At 45.1% G+C, this 22143-nt stretch overlaps 1 protein-coding gene across 1 annotated transcript in view; it reads left to right on the forward strand.

Annotated features, from left to right (window-relative positions):
* The window catches only part of Ppm1h (protein phosphatase, Mg2+/Mn2+ dependent 1H), a 273399-nt gene that overhangs the window by 99386 nt on the left and 151870 nt on the right, over positions 1 to 22143 (forward strand). Inside the window, exon 2 of the mRNA XM_021174330.3 lies at positions 18968 to 19130. Within this exon, the coding sequence (XP_021029989.1) occupies positions 18968 to 19130 (163 nt within the window). The remainder of the gene's footprint in view (positions 1 to 18967; positions 19131 to 22143) is intronic.

Here is a 22143-nt window from a genome sequence, read left to right on the forward strand (position 1 = left end):
ATTCATAGCTGCATGCTGCCATGCCTGCCTTCAGTCCCACTTGACAGCATCACACTGGGGTTAGGATTTTAGCATGTAAGTCTTGGTTAATGACAAAGAATCATTCCATAGCAGTTACAGGGACAGACCTAGCACTCTTTTAAGCAACACAGACAGAGCCCTTGTTTAATTTCCTTCTTTTAATTATTTTCAGAGCAAGTAGCCAGTATAGTTGCTTCTAATGATTGCAGCTCGGTTTAGTTTTTGTTTTTATTTCTTTTTAAGTATCACTGGATTTAGAGATTTCCCTCTGCTGCTAAAGTCCATTTACCTGTTCTAATGTTTGAATTATCTCATAACTGTCTGATTCCACTGTTCAGAAACGCATGTTTTGTCCCTCTGAGATGCCGTTATCTCTGAAGGCTGTTTGTTTGTTTGTTTGTTTGTTTTCTTTGCCTTCCACCCAGCAAGTGGCCTCTGTGACTCACTTTGTACTTCCACTGTGCGATTCTCAGAACTGACCCTCAGGTGAGAAGCGGCACTCAGGATGCTCCCAGGGAATGATCTGCTTCTAGGGGTTTCCACAGAATAGAGTTACAATGGACAGAGTTACAAAGTGTTTATGTTGGGCTTTGTTACAAGTGTAAAGTTAAATTGTTTTCTTAACTTGTCTTGTACCTGGGGTGGTGGCACATGCCTTTAATCTCAGCACTTGGGAGGCAGAGGCAGGCGGAAGGCAGATTTCTGAGTTCGAGGCCAGCCTGGTCTACAAAAGTGAGTTCCAGGACAGCCAGGGCTATGCAGAGAAACCCTGTCTTGAGTGGGGGTTGGGGGGTGGACTTGTCTTGTACCAAGCAAATAGGTGTTATTTTCTACATCCTGCAATGCACTGATTTTTCTGCAGGAATTCTCCAGGGTTCTCATTCTTATTCCCTTTGCTGGGTCATTGGAGTTGATCATCATTGCCCGCACTGAAGCAGCCATGGTGCCTCATCGCCATCCTTACACCAACATGTATGTACATGGCACTGCAGCTCCATGTATGACCACCATCCCATCTGATCCTGGCGCTGTCCTGGGCTTCTGCCCCAGCCATGGTAACCACCACTAGGGACTTGTAAAGCTGGAGTGGCATACTAATCTCCAGCCCTGCAGACGAGGGCAAGGAAATGCCAGTCCCTGCCTGGCCCAGGAGGACCACGGTTTATCTAACAGAGTGCAGCACATCATCAGTGACTTGGGCATCACCAGCACTTGGAGCTTTTTGCAGACCTTACCTTAATATCAGAGTTGAGTTGAGCCCAGAAATTATGTTTTCAGGAGTCCTCCAGGGGACAGGTAGACATATGCAAATTTGAAAAGCACTCTAAACAGCAGAGGTTGAAATTAGCAGTGCAGTTTCTCCCATGGAAAAAGTGTCACAGGTTACACTTGCAGGCATTTAGTGTACGTTGTAGGGTAACAGGTTAATGCAGTTTTCCAGAAGTCTATTAGTGGGTCAGCCACTGTTTCATTTATGCTTGTTTCTGCCAAGCTGTTACTCAGAGAAATCAGGGATCATATTCATAAATGTTTTTATACCCTTTTCAGGAAGAAATACATTAGGATGTAAGGAAGACTTTTTCCAATGTAAGGCAAAAGAAGTTTATTATTTTTAGTATTTAGTGATTAATTTGCATTTTGACAGTGTAGAAAGGATGTGTTGTAACAAATATTCAAAACTCTATGCAAGTTGGAAACAAATAAAATAGAATAAAGTAATATCCTTCCTCGTGCCCTTTTTATGAAAAATAATTCCTCCTCCTGACTTCCTCTCTTAGGCTTCTGGTTCTGCCATTAAGATTGTCTCAGCAACTGAGAGTCATTTATTATGATAGCCAGGACTCTGAAACAATGAGGTCTATTTTAATCTCTAGATTGACATGTGGCACGGAAGGTAAACAGTTACCTCACTCCGAGTCTGTGGAATTTCCAGTGGCTTCTAGGACTAATGTGTTCTGCTTCTCAGAGTCAGGGACGTTCACATTTTCCACAGTTGGCAGATGTCTAGTGAATCTACATTCGTTTGTAGGTTATTTAATCTTACTCATTATATTATTTAATATAATATTTATTTACGACTTAAATAATTTAAACCTTATTATTTAATCTTCAAACTAAAGCCTGATTAACTCAATTGATAAAATTATTCAAGGCGTTGAGTATTTCAGAACAGCAGCACCTGGATGTCTTTCCTGCTGGATTTTTTTTTTTTTTTCTGGCTTTCACTTAAAATTTGGCGACTCTTGGTTGTCATTCTTTGGACTAGCATCTCTCCTTGTTGCTGTGACCAAACACTTGACATGAAACAAGCCAAGTTTTTATTTGAGCTCAGCATTCAAAGTCGCACCACCCATTACAGGGAGGAAAGCCAACAGTGAGCTGTGGTCCATGGTGCTGATCAGGAAGCAGAGAAAAGAGAACGCAGTTGTCCTGGCTCGCTCCTCCACAGCTTTTTTACTCTCTCTGGGTCCCCATTCTATGGAGCAGTGCCTCCACATTCACGGCTAGTCTTTCCTCATCAGTCAAACTTCTCTGGAAAGATGTACGAAGATACACCCAGAGGCGTATCTCCCAGATGACTAGTTAGCTAGGAGGATCAATGTCACATTCTTTCACTGCTTAGCACAGAATTATATGTATGGATGGTTAGGATTTTTGAAGGATTTTAATTCCCTCTCTCTTGTTCATTTATAAGCTTCATTATTAACAAACAAAGAAAGCTCATAAGCAAACAAAAATCACAGAGTGTATGTGATTCACCTATACATTTCAGTTAGAATAGCCATTTGGGAGAGAGTCAGTGTAGCTTCAAGCTGGGACTGACATTTTCACTGTGCATTCATCTACCACCAAACCCAAAAGAAATCCCTGACGAACTTAAAACTAGAAAAACAGTTAGCTTTATGCCCTCTCTGGTAACTCTGGTTTATTACCTGCACTCATCCATCTTCATCAGTGTTCATCTTTTCTTGTTCTCTTTTCTACATGCCATACAGTGATGTACATTTGTTTACATATTCATAGGTCATTAAACTCTGCAAGTGAGGAGGAATATGCACGGGTTGGTTTTTTGTTTGTTTGTTTGTTTGTTTCTGAGGTCGTGTGCCTTTGCTTAATGTACATTCTAAACCCATCCGTTTTCCTGAAAATCTTGTGATTATTATGTGTTTCTTTTTTTTTTTTTTTTTTTTTTTTTTTTTTTTTTTTTGGTTTTTCGAGACAGGGTTTCTCTTTATAGCTCTGGCTGTCCTGGAGCTCACTTTGTAGACCAGGCTGGCCTCGAACTCAGAAATCCGCCTGCCTCTGCCTCCCTAGTGCTGGGATTAAAGGCGTGCACCACCACGCCCGGCTTATTATGTGTTTCTTTAGCCATGGATAGTATTCCGTTTTTAAAACAAGACCAAATTATGATTATGCACTCGGCCATTTAATGGACAATTCTTTGCTACTGTGAACAGAGAATCATTAAACATTGAATTTAAGCTTGCTATTGCTATTTCTCCCCTGAAGTCCATGGGTATCCAAATGCCTGCTGCTGTGTATTGAACACCATGCTAATCCTTGAGCAGACATGGTACAGGAAGATTCTACCTGGCCTCTGTGCTGGTGGGCTGATATTGGTAGTGCAGACAAACACACAAGTGTGGTTGGACCCTTTAGAGTGTGATTGGCAGCCACCAAATGGGAATTTTGTTATAGGATATTGGGCTCATTCAGCTAGCCCAGATACACATGAGTATTGGGAACAACTGCCATTGGGATTGTTTCTTGTCTATAACCTTCATCTTTACCTCATTTCCCTTCTCTGTCTGTCACCCCTGGGTCTCTCCTTACCCCACTGTTTCCCACATTTGTTTGTTTTTTAGGTATGTTCTTTCAAGGTAACTCAAGCTGCCCTTGAACTTCTGATCTCCTTGCCTCGGCCTCCTGGGTATTAGAATGGCAGGTGTGCGTGGTGTGTGTGCTTCCTCCATTGCCTTTCTTCCACTACACACAGAAAGACCCTGACTGACTCAAGTCCCTTCACTAGGCTTCCCCCAGGTTCCTCCTCCCAGCAGCACCCAACGAAACCAACTTTTGTGCAGGGGCCTCTGGGGACCTGAGAGCAGCCAGTATCCAAACTCCAGTAGACAGGGTGTACCTACCAGACAGGATCACTGCACACAGAGCAAAGGACGCATGATACAGAATCCTCAGGTGCAGTGCAGCGCTTCCTTAAACCACAGGCAGTCTGTTATGGCCAGGGATAACTAGTGTGAGCAGAGCAGGTAGGGGAAGCAAAGGCCTCAGTTAGGAAGACCATGTGGTAAATGAAGTCATTTTAGTCATGACCTAAAATCATCAGGAACCCCCTTAATGGACGTTGAGCCTGAAAGAGACCCGGGAATTTCGTAGGAGCCACCAGGTCGGGAAGTATAGGCATCCAATCAGGGCTAAGAGGGTACGAAGAGGGGCTCAACAAGGCGGGGAACTGGATGATGTAAGGCACAGTAATGAGGCAGAGAAAGTAGGTGTGGGCACAAGCAGAGGAGCTAGAGATGCAGGAAGACCTGGTCCCTCTGTGCAAAGATCACCAGAAGGGAGCTGTGTGTGAAGTGTGAGGCAGACACAAGGCAGGGGAGAGAGCGAGCACAGGCTTGAGCAGCTGGATGTGGTAATGCTGCAGATGTGCTGAAGGCATCTAGACCGGCTGTCAAGACACCCCTGAGAGCCACACCATAGACGTGAATTTGGCCTCACTGCTTGGCAGGGCTCGGTGTTTGGATCCCAAACTAAACCTGGGGAGTAGAGACAACCTCCTGGGGAAAGTTTATTTAGGAAGAAGAGAGGCAAGCCAAGTTCAGAGCTCCAGCGAACAGGAGCTCTCAGTTCTTACACCCCACATAAAGGCCTAACTGAAGAGAAGTCTGACTCGACAAATTTCTGATTTTTTGAGCCCTGTCATGCGCTTACTAGGTAGGAGAGAATTTCCTCAATAAAATGATAGGAGTCAGTATTATTTGGAAAATTGGTTTAGATTTTTTTAGATTAAGTGTGGGAGGTGGTAAGGATGATACAGGGAGACTGACAGACTCAACAGTTGGGAAAGGGCTTTTGGAGGCTTCTTGCTCAATGCACAGACGCCCGGAGTCTCTGAGGGGTGATAAGTCACCTGCTGCACATTTCCAGCACCAGGAATTCCAGTAAAGGGAGTCCATTGTGTTGCCCGGTAGCCTTAGATTGATAGTGTTAGAAAATGCCTTTCTCTGACTTCTCCCGTCTCCCTTTGGCCCTTGAAATCCCCCTGCCCACAGCGGTTGTTTTATGTTTTAATTTTAAAGCTGGGACTGCTGATTAGCACAAACACTTAGCAGTAAGGCAGACTCCACGGTGAGATGTCCCAGGCTCTGACCCCTCTTAGCCACAGCTCTGCTTGAGGTATTTGGAGCTGATTCTGCATGTCTTGCTTCCAGATTTATTTTCTGCAAGAGTTCCTGGTCATAAAATATAATCTACAGGGGGTGGTAGACTTGTTTTCCTTGAACTCAAGCTAACTAAAATTTATGAGAGGCCATAATCTTCATGCTGGCTAGGTACCCCAGACCGCAACAGACAAATAAAAATGGTGTGGCCCATGCTAAGTGCCGAGGGATCAACCTGAAACTTGAACGAACATGAACATTTCCAAAAAGAAAGCCAAAGCAGCCCAGGGCAGCCCAGTCTACGTGGTGAGCTGTCACCTCAGCTTTAACCCTAACAGGGATGGTGGCCTGGTGTGAACCTGTCCCTTTTAAGTTGTTTATTGTACTATTATTTCATCTCCCCTCTGTGAGCTATGCCTACAGCCATTCTAACCTTAGTAGGGATCCTTTGTTGCTTGTGACTCACTTGATATAAGTCAGCTCAATTGTCACCACCAATTTGATGACATCTTGCTTTTTTGAGACAACAGATGAGAGACCCAACTTAGAACATTTTAAACTTTAGCCAACAAAGCCGAGCTCATTTGTTCTATACATTCATAGATTTTTTTAAAGATGTATGCATGTATGTATGTATGCATGTATGTATGTATATATATGAGTGTTGTTTGATTGTGTGCCTGCATGACAGAAAAGGGCATTAGATCCCATTGCAGATTGTTGTGAGTCACCTTCGGATGGTTGCTGGGGATTTGAACTCAGGACCTCTGAATGGGCAGGCAGTGCTCTTTCCCACTGAGCCATCTCTCTGGCCCCATTCATAGCTTTGGATTAAGGTTATGTTGCTAACTGAAGTGTGCTGTTTGATCCTATTGGGCATCCGATTTAAGAGTCTGCTATCAATTTGTCTTACTAAGCACATTTGCCCTCTTCTGGAGACTGTAGAGATCAGCTTACCTACCCTGGAAGGTAGGATGATGGCTCTCCAGGGACCTCGGAGGCTTAAAGTGCCCTGCTCTTCCCCTTGTCCACTGAGGAGAATTGAATTGTTAGCTGGGCTTTTCCCTGAGTCTGAAGACAAGGCTAAAAATGTTCCATCAGATAAGGACCCTTTGCAAAGGGCCGATGAGTGTTTTGTTTAGGACTCTAACCTGAAACAGAACAAGCTTTCTCCCACAAGTTTGTTAAAATGCAGACATGAAGGGTTCCCCCCCCCCCAGGAACGTTACTTTCAGATATAGTGCTTTTAAACAATGAAAAGCAAAGACCAAAGTCTGCGAAGGAAAATTAGTCACTGCTCTCCCCGTACGCTTTTTGCAGTAGTACTGTTGGTTTTGATAAAGTGTAGAGCACTGAGGATCCAGTGATGTGTCACAAGCCTTTCTCCAGCTCCCTGACTTCTACTGGCGGCTGCACAGCCCTTCTCAAGAGCAGCGGTTGTGTGAGCACAATCTATCACCTTAAAAATAAATGATCTTGGCTGCTGTGAGGAAAGGCTAGAATGGCTTGTCGGAGTCTCTCCCCTGCGTGTGACACTGGCGCACTGAGTGGTAATAGCGTTTCTTCTGAGTGTAAGGCTGTAAGCTTTAACCAAGCCATTCGATGGAAAGGTTTCTAAGTAGTTGTTTTCTAGCAGTCGGCTGCTTCCTTATAAGGAAAACACTGATTTTTTTTTTCCATCTTACTGATGGAAACTGAGGCATGAGACGTGAGGTAAAGGAACTTGCTGAAGGTCACCCAGCTGTGAGTGTCAGGCCTGGGACTCAAACCCAGGGAGTCCGTGTCCACTCTCTGTACTCTTTCTTTTCATATCAAACCGCTTCACAAATTTCCGTCTCTCAAAGCCTGGCCATCCACTGCTTCTGCTCAGCTGTTTTTGGTGGGTGTGGCCTTCAGCACGCCCTTGCATGCCTGCCTACCCCTGAAGCTTGGACAGTGTGGAACCAGAGGTCAACTTCCTATGTCCTTCCTTAGAACCATCCGTCTTAGCTCTTTTTCTAATTAGATGTTGGTGATTAGGCAAGACTTGTGAGCCAGCAGTCCCCAGAGATTCCCACAGCTCCCACGCCCACCCCTCTCCATCTCCACCTCCCCACTCCTGGAATTAGAAGTGCCTGGAATTCAATTTAGGCTCCTAATGTTTATCCAACAAGCATGTTACCAACTGAGCCATCCCCCCCAGCTCACTGAAGTTATTTTCTTAAGCAAGGATTAGGAAATCTAAGCCAAACCCTGAACACAGTTGATCTTATCTGAGCTTGGCAGCTAAGAAGAGTCAGGCCTGATCAGTTCTTGGATGGGAGAACTCCAAATAAGATTCTGTTTAACCCCTCTTGCCACCGAATAATGCCACACGGCTCTGCCTATTTCTGGGCCACAATTATAAAAATAGCAGAATCACAGACAGCTAGATATGTCCTTTATTCAACAGTAAGACTAACAACAAGCAAGATTTATCCAAGATTGTATTGGGATGTTTGACTAACATGACAATAAAAAATTATGGTAAGGATGTAGGGAAAGAGGACTCCTTACCTACTGCTGGTAGAGGGTAAATTATACAGCCATGGTGGAAATCAGTAAGACCATTCCTCAGAAAACTATAAATAGAGCCAACATATGAACTAGTGAGATCCTTGCCGAGCTTATATTGTACCACAAAATACTCTCACACATCTACGTTTCTCTGGCATTTTTCGCAGTAACAAGAAAATGGAATCAGCCCTGACATCTGTCAGTGGACGGATGAATAATGAAAATGTTGTATATGTGCATGGTAGAATCTTGCTCTGCCCTGTTGCCTGTCAGCGGTTGCAGGAATAATGAAAATGTCTCATATGTGCACAGTAGAATCTTACTCTGCTTTGAAGGAAATAACTAAACAATGAAATTTACCAGAGAGAGGGCGGATCTGGATAGTATATCAAAGGAAGCGACACAGACTACATTCCAGCTCGGGAAAAGATCCTCACTGCGCTGCTCATAGGGATGCAAATGTGTGAGAGTGGGCTATGAAACTGGGAAGAACGCATCATGGGAGAAAGAGGTGCTGGGGGAAGAGAGGAAGACCATCGCATGAGAACACTATGTACGTGTAGCATGAAAACAGCATTTTTTTCATTGCTGATTGATATAGCAGGACCCAGTCCACTATGGGCAGTGCCATTCCCTAAGCTGTGAAGGAGTGGAGGGTTGTGGGGGACAGGGGGGAGGAATGGTAAGGGGGAGATGAGGATATCAATAAAAACAATTTTTAGAACCACTTGAACATGTTATCATAGCTGGGATTGTATGAGGTTCAGTGGTCTCACATTTGTCCTGCCATGTTTCATACCCTAGGTACAAACCCTAGCATGTATTTTTTTTTAAAAAAGAGGAAAAAAAAACAAAACTAAGCAAGCCAAACACTGTAGTGACTATTGTAATATCAAGATAAACTTCAGAATAACAAATATATACCCATGCCAAAATGCCAAAATGAAACCTAATACTTCGCATGATAATGTTCAAAATAATTTTCTTTTCAGAAAGAATTACATATTTTTCAGCTTGGGATGTAGCTCACAGATAGAGCAGCTGCCAAACATGTGGCTAATCCTCAATTTAATCCCATAATGTGGGAGCTGGAGGGGTAGAGAGGGGTGTGTTTGTTCTTGTCATTCAATACAAACCTAGATGTGCCTGGGAAAACAGAATCTCAGCTGAAGAACTGCCTCCATTAGGGCTGGCCTGTAGACATGTCTATGGGGCATGTGGTTTATTGCTAATTGACAAAGGAGAACCCAGTCCACTGTGGGTGGTGCTACTCCTAGCCAGATGGGCCTGCGCTATGGAAAAAAGGATAGAAGTCAGTAAGCTGTGTTCATCAGCCATCTCTGCTTCAATTCCTGCCGTCAGAGTCTTCCTTGAACTCTTGCATTGGCTTCCCTAAAGAAAATTTCAGTAAGGTAACCAGAAACAAAGCCTCTGTGCCCCCAGGTTGCTTTTGGTCTGTTTTATCCCAGTAACAGCAAAGCAAACTAGAATAGTATGTGTGACTCGTCTGCTGAGATTACAGTGTCTCTATCTTTTGGTTTTATATTTTATTAGTTTCAAGGTTCAAACTGTTTTTTTTTAATCATTTCTCTGGCAGAAGGAGTTCTGTATAAACATATATTACATAGCCTTTTTTTTTAAATTCCCAAAGGAAACTAACAGCTCTCTATGAGTAACATTGTACTTAATTTCCAAAAAGGAACTTTTTTGCTTTTTAACTTGGAAACCTCTGATCCTTTTGGATAGGGCCTGTGTCCTCTCCGCCCCTAGAGTTGCCCTAACAATTGATAAAGCACAAAACTTTCCCCCTTTAAATATAGATGTTAGATATTGATGATATTAATAACTTGTCATGACGATAATTGAAAGGAACCACCTAAGACAACTGAGTAATATTTATTTTGCCGTGTTAAAGTTTATCTTTAAAACAACCAGCGTAAAGAAGAAAGTACTGATCTAAGTCTGTGTGTTAGGTCTACACACAACGTTGTGTCTTCTGGGCTTCAGTGGGGGTTCTTTTAGGTCCTAGCCATTTAGTTATACTGATGAACATGATAGAAACCAAAGGTGTCTCCAAAATCCGTGTCACAAAGTTCCCCTCTCCTGTTACCAGAAAATCAGGGTGCATGGTAAGCACCACCCAAACCTACGACATCCACCTTCTCCTTGCCTGTGGTTTGGTGTGGTTTGTGACATTGTTGGTGTTTTGGCTGTTTCTGTTCTACCAAAGATAATTTCAGAGGAGACTGAGACTGAGACTCGACAGTTCAGTTCAGTTCACACTTTCCCCAAAACACCCTGTAGTAAGTACCTTGGTCTTTTGGGAGACAGAGTCTGTTTTAACAGCAAGTCACCTGTGGTAATCGAAAGCCTGCCACAGACAGAGGGTCAGTGAACAGTGTGGCTGCATTCCAACAAAACACTCTCTATGCACACGAAATTGGAATTCCGTGTGCTTTGAACCTGTCCTGATTTTTTTCTCTTTACTATTAAAAAATTTTAAAAAAAAAAGTAAAAAATAAAAAAGCCATCCTTACGTCATAAACCACACAAAACCTGATCCCTAGCTGGACCCCATGCAGTAGTAGCTGGCCAAGCGCTTGCTAAGTTGCACTTGGCTGACACTGCTCTGTCATTTCTGTAGAACTTTTTGTTGCTTGGCATAAAGGTACTTTCATTATTTCGTCTTGCAGAACTTTGCACCCCTAAGCCTCAATTCACCTTCCTCTTTCCCTTCCTGATCTGAGTGCCCTATCATGATGACTGCTCTTGGCTGTCAGGTAGACACACCGGGGAAGAGGAACCCCCAACTGAAGACTGGCCTCTATCAGATTGGTCTGTGGGCATGTCTGGGGCACATTTTCTTGACTGCAGTTAGGCCTGGACTATATAAGAAAGTAGCCGGCTGCATGTCTGAGAGCAAGCCAGTAACCAGCCCCCCTTCATGGTACCTGCCTCTGCTCCTGCTTCCCTTCCTGCCCTGGCTTCACTCAGTGATGGACTGTGTGACCTGGAAGCATAAATTAAAATCATCCCCAAGTTGTTTTTTTGGTCAGTTTAGTTGGTGTGTATTTTAACACAGCCACCAAAAGCAAACTATCTATTTATCATTTTAAAACCGAGGAGCCGTTCTCCATGTTCCTTTTCCTGTGATCCATGTCTGCCTGACCTTCCAGGATTCCTTGGTTCACATGCCTCCTCGGACCACCACCTCTTTCCGGCCACCCACCCAGAGCCAGTGCTTGGAGCATGACTTCCAAGCCCCTTGCCCAGAGCTTTGCCTCCATTGCGTCCTCCCTCATCTGCTTCAAGGCTTGTAGCATTGCTTTCCCAGAGCCACTGTTAGCACACCAAGCCTTTGTTTAAGAAGTCTTCATTCCCTGCCGTGGGACCCTGTAGAGTTCCTGGAGAATTGTAGGTTCTAGTTCTGTCGTCCCCAAGCCTATCGTTACACCTCTAGTTAGCTCATCTCCAGGCTACCTATCAGAAGCTTCACCTCACACTCTGTTTACTCAGACTGCTGCTCTGCCTGGGGACACCTTCCTGAACTTCTCCATAAGCCTCTGTTCCCTCTTTATTAGTAAGACCGAATCCATAAGTCACACCATCCGCGGCTGTTTCTGCAGCTCTTTTAACAGTGACTCTCCTCTGTGGTTTCGGAACTTTTAGGACAGACACCTCAACTCTGGTATCGGTATGAGAAAAATTGCAATGCGTTCTAAAAAGGTTCTGTAGATTTATGGTGTATGGTGTGTGTGTGTGTGTGTGTGTGTGTGTGTGTGTGTGTGTGTGTGTGTGTGTTAAGTGGAGCTTCCATGAAGGGGATTAACAATCAGATAAAATGGGGTTAAAGAGTTCTTCCTTTTTCTCTGTCCCTTCTGCCATGTAAGGCTATAGCAAGAATACTGTCACCTATGAACCAGGAAGAAAGTCCTTGATAGACCAAGGGTGTGTCGTCTCCTAACTTGCCTGCACCCAGTGGTGAGAAATACATTGCTGTTTCTTTGGGTTGTGGTGTTTTGTTATAGCTGAGATAACACATCTTTGCTCCTTGATGGCTCCGTGTCCATCTCCCGCTTACCCCATGTACTGGCTATTTTTGTGTCAACTTGACACAGCTGGAGTTATCACAGAGAAAGGAGCTTCAGTTGAGGAAATGCCTCCATGAGATCCAACTGTAAGGCATTTTCTCAATTAGTGATCAAGGGGGAAAGGCCCCTTGTGGGTGGGACCATCCGTGGGCTGGTAGTCTTGGGTTCTATAAGAGAGCAGGCTGAGCAAGCCAGTAAAGAACATCCATGGCCTCTGTATCAGTTCCTGCTCCCTGACCTGCTTGAGTTCCAGTCCTGACTTCCTTGGTGATGAACATCAGCATGGAAGTGTAAGCCGAATAAACCCTTTCCTCCCCAACTTGCTTCTTGGTCATGATGTTTGTGCAGGAATAGAAACCCTGACTAAGACACCCCAGTTAGGTTTGTTCCTCCTCTGACAATTTCTACCTATGTCCCTAGGCTGGTTTACAGTTTACAATCCTGTTTGGCTTCCCAAGGGCTAGGATTGCAGGCCTAAGCACCACGACGCTCAGACTTGTGTCTACACGTATGTAGAGGACCAAGGACAGCCTTGGGTGTCATTTCTCAGACACCATCACGTTACTTTTAGAGATGAGGCCTCTCACTGGCCTTCAGTTTGTCAACTAGGCTAGCCTGACTGGCCTTGAACTCATAGAGCTCTGCCTGCGTCTCCTGAGATTAAAGGTGTGCACCACTTGTGGCTATTCCCAGCTATTTGTATGTGGGCTTCGGGGATAAAATTCCTGGTCTTGTACATGTAAGGCAAAGGCAATATCAATTGAGCTATCACCCTAGCCCTGCAGTAAATATTTGCAATTATTTCAATCACTGTGTTCATGTCTAAGCCTTTTCTGATATTCATATAGTCTCAGGGCTACAGTGTCAGGATTGCATATTCAAATACCCATGGGACCAGGCTGTCAATTTAATTGACAAAGGTCAACACAGGAAGGTCTGTAATAAACTAACACAGACTTATCCAGTCTCTTGGGCACAACCTCTTCTTAGAGTTGGCTGTTTTTGCAGAGTGTATAACTGTGTGCAGGCAGATGTATTCATTTCAAGGGAAATATGAACATTTTTAATGTAAATATTCCAATTTTTAAATATAGACCACCAACTACTTTTTTAAAAACTCCACCTTGTGGCTAAGTTTTTATTATTATTATTATTATTATTATTATTATTATTATTATTATTATTATAGCTCATTCATAGGATGGATGTTGACTGAGACTCATGGTTGTCCGTACCCACTCATTGGCCACAGCCATTGTCTGGGGCTGGAAGGTATGAGGTGGCTTGTTGAAAGACGTCTCTACCAGAGCAGATGTATCCTGCCTTCACCATGCTGTCCCTTCCAACGTGGTTCTTAACTTTCAAAAATGCAGAAGTCTGCCATCATGGAAGCTTTCTTGGATACCTCCATATTTTCCCTCTGGTGATGTGTGATTATTGTTGATTAAAGTGATGGAGTGGGCTCCCGTTCCTTCCCCTGCTCTAGGGTAACTATTAGAGGATAGTGTCAGTCCTAGAGGGTGTTCCATCCCGCTGGCCATCCCCTGGTTTGGCTGAGGGCTGTTATCAAAGGCTTAATCAAGTTTCTGCTCAGAGCAAGCTTTCGAGCACCCAGGGACAAGAGTATATTATCTCCCCGGGAGCTCAAAATTAAGGATCAAATCCTCCTGTTGTAGCCTGTGGGGGAGTGGGGGGGTCTGTCCCTACCTCAGAGAGCCTCATAAAGCATGGATGGTAGAGGTTACCTAGAGAAGAGAATGTTCGTAATAGCTATATTTGATCTCCCATAAATGATTCATTCCCCCTGGACAGCAGTTTTCAATCCGCCTCTCAGTTATATATGAGTCAGCAATATACCTGGATTCACCTGACGTCCTATGCAAAGACCTCCTCCTTAACCAGTGCAATTACTGCCTGCCGAGAAGTGTTACCTTTTGATGTAAAACTTTTAGTTTAAACCACCCAGGGCTTTACACTTCCTTTAAAAGCAAAGTCAAACTCCGCAGCTGTTAGTTGTTGTTCTATGTTAAAAAAAAAAAAAACCAACAAAACAAAAAAAACCCAAAAAATAGTGGTTACAAAGTATCTGTATTGAAGAGCTGGCAATTCTCCTTCTCTTTTTCTTTTCTCCCTTTCCAAATTTGAAAATTCTAACTTTAAAATTACCCAGTTATTTAGGTGAATAAAATCCCCTGTTCAACATATATCTTGGCAACCCCGAATTTAATTCATGAGATGCCACTGAGGACTTGAGGTATGTGGCAGTGGCTCACATGCATGCTGCCACTCCTCCACTACACTGGCCTCTGACAGCAACAATAGTCACCTCACAGAGCTGACCAGAACATGCAAGGAGTTGATTACTCCAGGTGAAGTACTGACGGCTCTCTGGCTCACAGATGGATCAATAAAAACACCATTCCCCTCCCCGGAACGTGAGCAGCTGAAGCAGTGTCTGACTTCTGCATTCCTTCAAAAGTGTTCCTGCTCTGAACACTGTTCTTTGGAGAGAACCTGTCTAGTAAGGGTTTTCCTGCTGTGAACAGACACCATGACCAAGGCAACACTTATAAGGACAACATTTAATTGGGGCTGGGTTACAGGTTCAGAGGTTCAGGCCATTCTCATCAAGGTGGCATCCAGGCAGGCATGGTGCAGGAGGAGCTAAGAGTTCTACATCTTCAGCTGAAGGCTGCTAGCAGAATACTGACTTCCAGGCAGCTAGGATCAGGTCCACAAGGCCACACCTACTCCAATGAGGTCACACCCACTCCAACGAGGCCACACCCACTCCAACAGGGCCACACCTACTTCAACAGGGCCACACCCACTCCAACAAGGCCACACCTTCTAATAGTGCCACACCCTGGGCTGAGCATATATATAAACCATCACAGAGCCTATCCAGGTTAGTCTCACAGAAAGTGTTTGTCTTCTCTGTAAGAGATTGGAAAATATCACCAAAATTATGATAATTTATGAGCCACCAGTGTCTTATATTTTCAAATGTCCAAAGTAAGCTGTTGTGCAGACAAAGAACGTGGCTTTCCGACCTCAGGTGCTGGCTTTATTGGGGGGCAGAAGCCAAAGGCAGATTAGCTGTGCATATGGTCTTGTGCTTGCAGCCAATACAAGCTGTCCCTCAGCTTGGAGAACCAAGATTTTTCTACAGTCACTTTTAGCCTTGCAGTGTTCTCAACCTGTCGGTCGTGACCCCTTTGGCAGTCACCTATAGGATACATTGCATATCCGATATTTACATTATGACTCATAACAGTAGCAAAATTACAGTTATGAAGTAGCCACAAAAAATAATTTTATGGCTGGAGGGGTAGGGTGACCACGACATGAGAAATTGTATTAAAGGGTCACAGCATGAAAATGGTTGAGAACTGCCTGCTGTTTTAGTGGAGTCTGGCTCGCTTTCCACTTGACAGGTATGCATTTGCCTTTGAAGAAGAAAATATATAGTGTTTAAGTTGGTAGGCATCGAAATGTTTAAATGTTTAGGACCAACGTGAATTGAAAAGAATCAAGTTTTTCTACTATACTAGTGGGAAATATTGAAGGTGAGGTGTTGGGAACCATAAGATGCAGAGCTGGAGATGGAGCTCCATAGGAGGGAAAGCAGGTGGCCCTGCAATCAGTCCCCAGCAAAGCCAGAGACGGAGGTGGGGGGGAGCGCTGAGGTGGGGGAGGCTGGAGCGAAGGCTCAGCAGCTTCTAGCACTTGTTGCTCTTTCAGAAGTCCCATGTTCAGCTCCAGGCACACATGGTAGATCACAGCCATCTACAACTCTAGTTCCCTGGGATCTGATGCCCACTTCTGGCCTCTAAGTGCACCTGATATACGTAACATGCATGTAAGCAAATCACTCATACACAAAATAAAATAATGCATTTTTAAATCTTTTAAAGAAAGAAAAGGGTTTATGGTGTTGTCCTTGGTTTTGAGGAGTGTTGGTTGTTTTGGGTTTGTTTTTTGTTTTGCTTTGCTTTGCTTTGCTTTGTTTTGTTTTGCTTGGTGAGTGGGGGGCAGTCAGCCCTTTATCAATGAGGTAATACTGAAATGTCTGACCAGGACAGTATTGTAATCTTCCCACCAGATTGACATTTCTGACATCTTAGCATTTCACTGGGTTGCTCACGAGCCCACTGAACACGAAATGGCAAGGGAAGGTCACCAGTAATTATTCTTTCACAGTTCTCCAGCTCTGACACCTCGGTGCAGTACTGTCCTCTGAACCCTGTGCCGAGCCACCAGGAATAGATGCACAAGAGGGAATTAAGAGCCTGAGAGCCAGGGCCAGGGTGAGATCCCGGGCTCACACCTGCTCCCAGCTCCGCTGTATTTAACCGTGCAAGCTTGTATCGCTGTAGCCATCAGGGTTCTGGATTCCTCGTGCATGCCACAAAGTTTTGGTGACCTTTTGGCAAAACCAGGTCAGCTTCAGAGTTTAGCACCCATAAAAGGAGACAGGAGGCTGCCTTTTAAGGGGACGGTGATTTCAATTTCATGATCTAAGTAGTTATAGTAGTTTTATAGACTCCTGGGAGCCAGCAGCGGCTGAGGAGTCAGCACTGCAGTGAGCTACTGAAGATCTTTGCTTTTGCTTTTGATCTTTGCCTTTGCTGTTGTTGTTAATTTAAAGCAAAGCAACAAAAGGTGACTCCAGGAGGCTAGGTGCTCATGGTAGAGTGCCTACCAACTTCTGGGAAGGGTAACTGAGACCTTCCACAGTGGGTGCTATGAGGGACTTGTCATCGTGAGCCATCCGGCCAGCTGGACCTCTGGTTCAGCCTTGTCTAGGAAAGTTACTTGTTTGGGAAATCATGGCGGCATAGCATTGCATCTCAGTAAATAACACACATTGTTGGCAGGTCATTACCGGTGACCAAGGACACAAGCTATTTTCTACCTCGTTCTCCTGCCCTCCTGGCGTGGTTCTCCAAGTTCAAACATCAGAAGCATACACCTAGTGAGCCTGTCTGTCCTGAGCCTCAGATGCAGTCCTACCCAGGAAGATAACTGGGACCAAACATGAATGTCTCTCAGTTGGGCAAATCTGAGCTGTCTGTGCTCCGTTTTTTCCGTGGGGTCTTTCTCAGACTCTTCTGTGCTGAGAGAAGCAGGGAGGAAGTTATCCTTCCTCTCAGCGCTAGACTATAACAGGCCTACTATGTGTTTCTGTCCAGTTTGACTGTCTGATGTCCCCATGGTGCTGAGGGAAGGAGCCGAGGTAGGGATTGGAATAGATCCCACCTTTATCCCAGCTGTGCCCTTGAATGTGGCACTGAGTCAGTAGCCGAGTCCTGACTGGCTGTTTGGCACTAAGCATCCCCCTGTAGGTAACCTCACCATGTGCGTCCTAAACTGTCTCTTCCTTACAGGAGAGGGAGTGAGAATAAGACACCCTCTCTCTCCCAGTCTCTCCACACCAGGTGTTAGAAACCGCAATACCCACTTGACTCAGAGAGGCCACCAGGAATGTTCAACTCCTTATCATCACCTAGGACGTGATTTGGAAGGATTATAAGCAAACTTTGAGTTAAATTTTTTAAATTATATATATATAATTTAAAAAGCAGATTTTTGCTTTTAAAAGTAACTGAAATGGATATTGTCGCAGCACCAGTAAGAACAATGAAGCAGTTTGATGATGGAGCATACGGCCAGCGACTGGTGTGGCCCATCTCGAATGGCAACATTGTTTTCTTTTTCAAACCTGGATTGCCAGGCATGGGTGCAGATGGTTTACCCATTGCGCCCTCTCACTACCCCCCCCCCCAAAGTGCTCTTTTTTCTTCAAATCAAATGATACTTATCAATCAAGGAAAAGATAAAAATCTTGTTATGACAACGGTATCCATTTCTGTTTACACGATGGATGGAAATGAACTTTTTGTGAGGCAAAACTATAGGTTATTAAGAAAAACATATCTGCACAGTAAGATTAGTGTTGTGTGAGAGACATACAGGTAAGCAAGGGATGGTAGCTCATGTCCAAGGGTGGGCATGGCTCAAAAGAGGGCACAGGGAATGATATCTTATAATGATTGCATTTTTTAAAAGTACTTAGAGACTGGAAATAATAAAGCAAAGTGTGAAAATGTGTGTGTATGTGTGCCTCTGTGTGCGTGTGTGTGTAGAGATAGGGGATCTCTATTCTTGGACTTAGGCAAAGGCACATGGATGGTGGAGTGTGTTTTCATGAAACAATCTGATTCTTCTGACATTAGCCAGTAGACCAGAGCCTTGCCCGCATGCTGCGGTACTATATGGAATGTCTTCGATGTCCAAGTCAAAGTGCAGAGAGCAGGGACCATTCTTCTACAAGAGACAGAGCTAAAAGTAATCTGACAGCACACACCCCTTTGATCCAGTCCCTAGCTTGTGTGTAAATGAGAGGCAGACATAGTGAAGTATGGTTCTCGTCTCTCTCGGGCTTTACCATGTGGTGGAAATTGCCTCCGGGTTCCTTGATAAGATGAATAGTGACTGCTCTTTATCACTTGGGGAAATGGACCAGAATTCCCCAAGCTACCCTGGCTGTCTGTGTTGTAATTACCAAACGGTTCAGGCTCCCGCTTAATCTGAGGGAGTGGTTGCTTCGTGCATCTTGACTAGAGAGGGGGCCCATCAGGTTGTCACATCTGACAGACACCTGCAGAGGTGAGTAGAGACCAGAATACCTCCTGTGGCAAGTGTGTCAGAGGGCGCTAATGCAATTCCACTTCCCACATCTCTGCTTATCCAGGCCATGCAGTAGGGAATGCACATGGGCCCTCTGTGTCACGTCACGTAGTTGACTCCAGACGGCAGCTATGGAGTCTTCTTGGCTGACCCTTGAGATAGAGACTGCACAGCCAGCTTCCCAGAAACCACCGTCTGATTGGCTTTTTCTGGCTTCTTCTCCAGGGTTATTAATGCTGGGAAGAGCACACACAATGAGGACCAAGCCAGCTGCGAGGTGCTCACAGTGAAGAAGAAAGCCGGAACCATTACTTCCACCCCGAACAGAAACTCCAAGAGAAGGTCATCGCTTCCCAACGGGGAAGGCCTGCAGTTAAAGGAGAACTCTGTAAGCACCGTTCCTGCCGTCTCTGGTGTCCATACGCGCTAGCCCCACACTTTCAGACGCTGGGGCTTGTGGCTGGTAATGGTGTATGTCTTTCATCCCCGCACTTGGGAGGTGGAGGTGAAGGCAGAGGTGGAAGGAGCTCTGTGAGTTCAAGGCCAACCTGGCCTACGTAGTGAGTTCCAGGACCGCTGGAGCTTTGTCCCGGTTTGAATGAATGGGTGCAGAACAAGCTAGTCTGCAGATTCAGTGACGTAATGGGTCACTAGGGTATCACACATACCACACTGGAGGTGACATGTGTTGGGTGAACTGGTGTTCGTTTTTTGGAGTTTTTTTTTTTTTTGAACAAAGTAGACACAACACTGGCACTATAAACAGGTTTGTTTTAGGAGCCGATATATATAACCTCTGGTGGTTTCAAAGAGGCCGATTTTTTTTGTGGAGGAAATGGCCTGAAACCCTCTTATAAAGAGTAGAAGAATCTCTAGCCATTGGCTCAGAGCCCAGCCATGCTGTGACCCTGTCTTCCCCTTCCCTGTCCATTATACTTGGCCGGTTGGAGCCTGTTCCTAATGTTCTTCCAAGTTAATATTTGTTTTGGTTGGCTGAAGGCTCTTGCAGCCTATGGGGTGGCCTGGCAGACTGAATGCCCTCCTACCGACAAGCCCCAGGGTACATCCCCTCTCTCCACAGTATGGAGAACAAAGCAGACTTCCCCTCAGAAAGAAATACAGTCGCCCTTAGACAGGGAGTGGTGGAGGGTGGGGGTCACCAACCCTGTGGATCAGCAGATCGGTCAGTCCCGAGGAGAAGTGCCCTGTGGGAAAATCGGGGCACATAAAATGAGATGACCCAGATGTGGCTATTTGTTCTGCTAATCTTTAGTACATTTTTATATAAAAAATACACCAAAATTGAAAAGATCTAGGAGTTCCATCTTAGCCTAGAAGACAGTGTCTTGTTTCATTTAGGCTCCGAGACGGAAGTATTGAGATGATTCTAGAGTCAGGGAGATCAACGACCTGGGGTGGTTTTTCTTTTTTCTTTCTTTTTGGTGAATCATCATCATCATCACCACCACCATCATCATCATCATTTAATATTCATTTACAGTCCAGCCAATAACGCCCCTCCGGATCAGCCCCCAACTGTTCCCCATCCCATACCTCTTCCCCTGTCTCCAAGAGGAAGTCCCCACCCCCACCTCACCAGACCTCCCCACTCCTCCCCATACCCTGGGTCCTCTCTACAGTTAGGTGCCTCTTCTCTCACTGAACCCAGACCCGGCAGTCCTCTGCTGTATATGTGTTGGGAGCCTCGTATCAGCTAGTGTATGCTGCCTGGTTGGTGGCTCAGTGTCTGAGAGATCTAAGGGGGGTGGGGGACAGGTTAGTTGAGACTGCTGGTCTTCATATGAGGTTGCCCTCCTCCTCAGCTTCTAGGGAAAGGGTGGCCATCCCACAGTCAGGGACTCTGACCCAGAATTGTTCCTGTTTAGGGGAACTGCAGGGACGGAAATGGAGACGAGCCTGAGGGAAAGGAGGTCCAGTGACAGGCCCAGATGAGGATCCAGCTCAGGGGAGGCTCCAAGGCCTGACACTATTACTGATGCTATGGTGTGCTTACAAATGGGAGCCCAGGATGGCTGCCCTCCGAGAGGCCCACCAAGCAGCTGAAAGAGTCAGGTGCAGATAACTAATACCCATCCAATGGACAGAAGCTGGGGACCCCTGTGGTTGAATTAGGGAAAAGCTGGAAGAACCAGCTTTTCTGGGGGTTTTAACATTTTTTTTTTCAGCCAAAGGAAGCACGGAATGAGGCCTTTCCCAAAGAACCAAAGAACCAAAGTAGGGCTTTACCAGAGAGGACCAGGGATAAATGTACGTGCTCTGCGGCAAGGTGGCTCAGGCCATCCATGACTCACTAGCTAGGCAATGTTGACACACTTACTCATTCTGTTAGGTTCGGTTTTTGTAGCTGCCAAATGGCAGAAGGAAGCTGGCTGGAGGTATCTGATCTCCTGCTGTTCTAGTGGAAAGTTTTTGATCCAGTCATTAATTCGAAATCTTTAATATGGGGCTGGAGAGATAGCCCGGTGGTTAAGATCATTCACTACTCTTGCAGAGGACGCAGACTTCCTTTACAGCAGCCACATGGTGGCTCACCACTATCCCGAACTTCAACTCCAGCACAGCTGATGCCTTATTCCTGCCTCTCTGGACACTGAATACACACACAGAGAGACAGACAGACAGACAGACAGACAGACAGACTCATACACATAAAATAAAAATACTTCTCAATCCTTAATACATGTTGACGATTGATCCCCTCAGGGCAGCCACTCTCCCACGTAGAAGGCTCCGTGAATTTTGTGTTTATTCACTTGTGAATGGGGAGTTGGAGAGTTCTTTCTCCCACTCGATGGGATTGTTTTGAGCATGGAGTTATGGCAGGATGGAGCTGAGAACCTGAGAGTCACTGCCAAGACTGGACCACGTGGGCATTTGTCCCAAGGCCAGTCATTGGTGCTTTTCCTCGCCCTACTCCACTCCTCCTAGTAGAGGAACCTGAGGTAATATTTCCTCAGGGAGAGTGAGAACAGGACGTGTGCTCATGGGTTAGCCCCAAGCCCCTAGTGACGGTTCCAAATCGTGGACACACCTGGGCGTTTCTTTCCAGCCTTAGTTCCTTTATATTCATGTCCTTTCTTATTAGGCTCTGTGTAACAGTTTAAAACTGCCATTTTTAATTGTGCTAAAATTGTAGTCAAATCTTAAGCATTTTAGGTGTACTGCTCAGTGGCATTAAATATATTCACCTATTTGTGTAACCACCATTACCCACCTCTGGAACTTTTCCCATTTTCTCTAAAGACGTTTTGCTGGGAGAGAGAGAGTGGCCCACACCTTTAATCTCAGCATACCAGAGGCACAGGCAGGTGGATCCAGGACTGTCAGGGCTACGGGTTCACGCACACTAGTTTTCCATCCTGCAGTCACTTGGGTCTTCA

The sequence above is a fragment of the Mus caroli genome, unplaced genomic scaffold (assembly GCF_978045245.1).
Source record: "Mus caroli unplaced genomic scaffold, Mus_caroli_1 scaffold_9, whole genome shotgun sequence".
NCBI classification, from domain to species: Eukaryota; Metazoa; Chordata; class Mammalia; order Rodentia; family Muridae; genus Mus; species Mus caroli.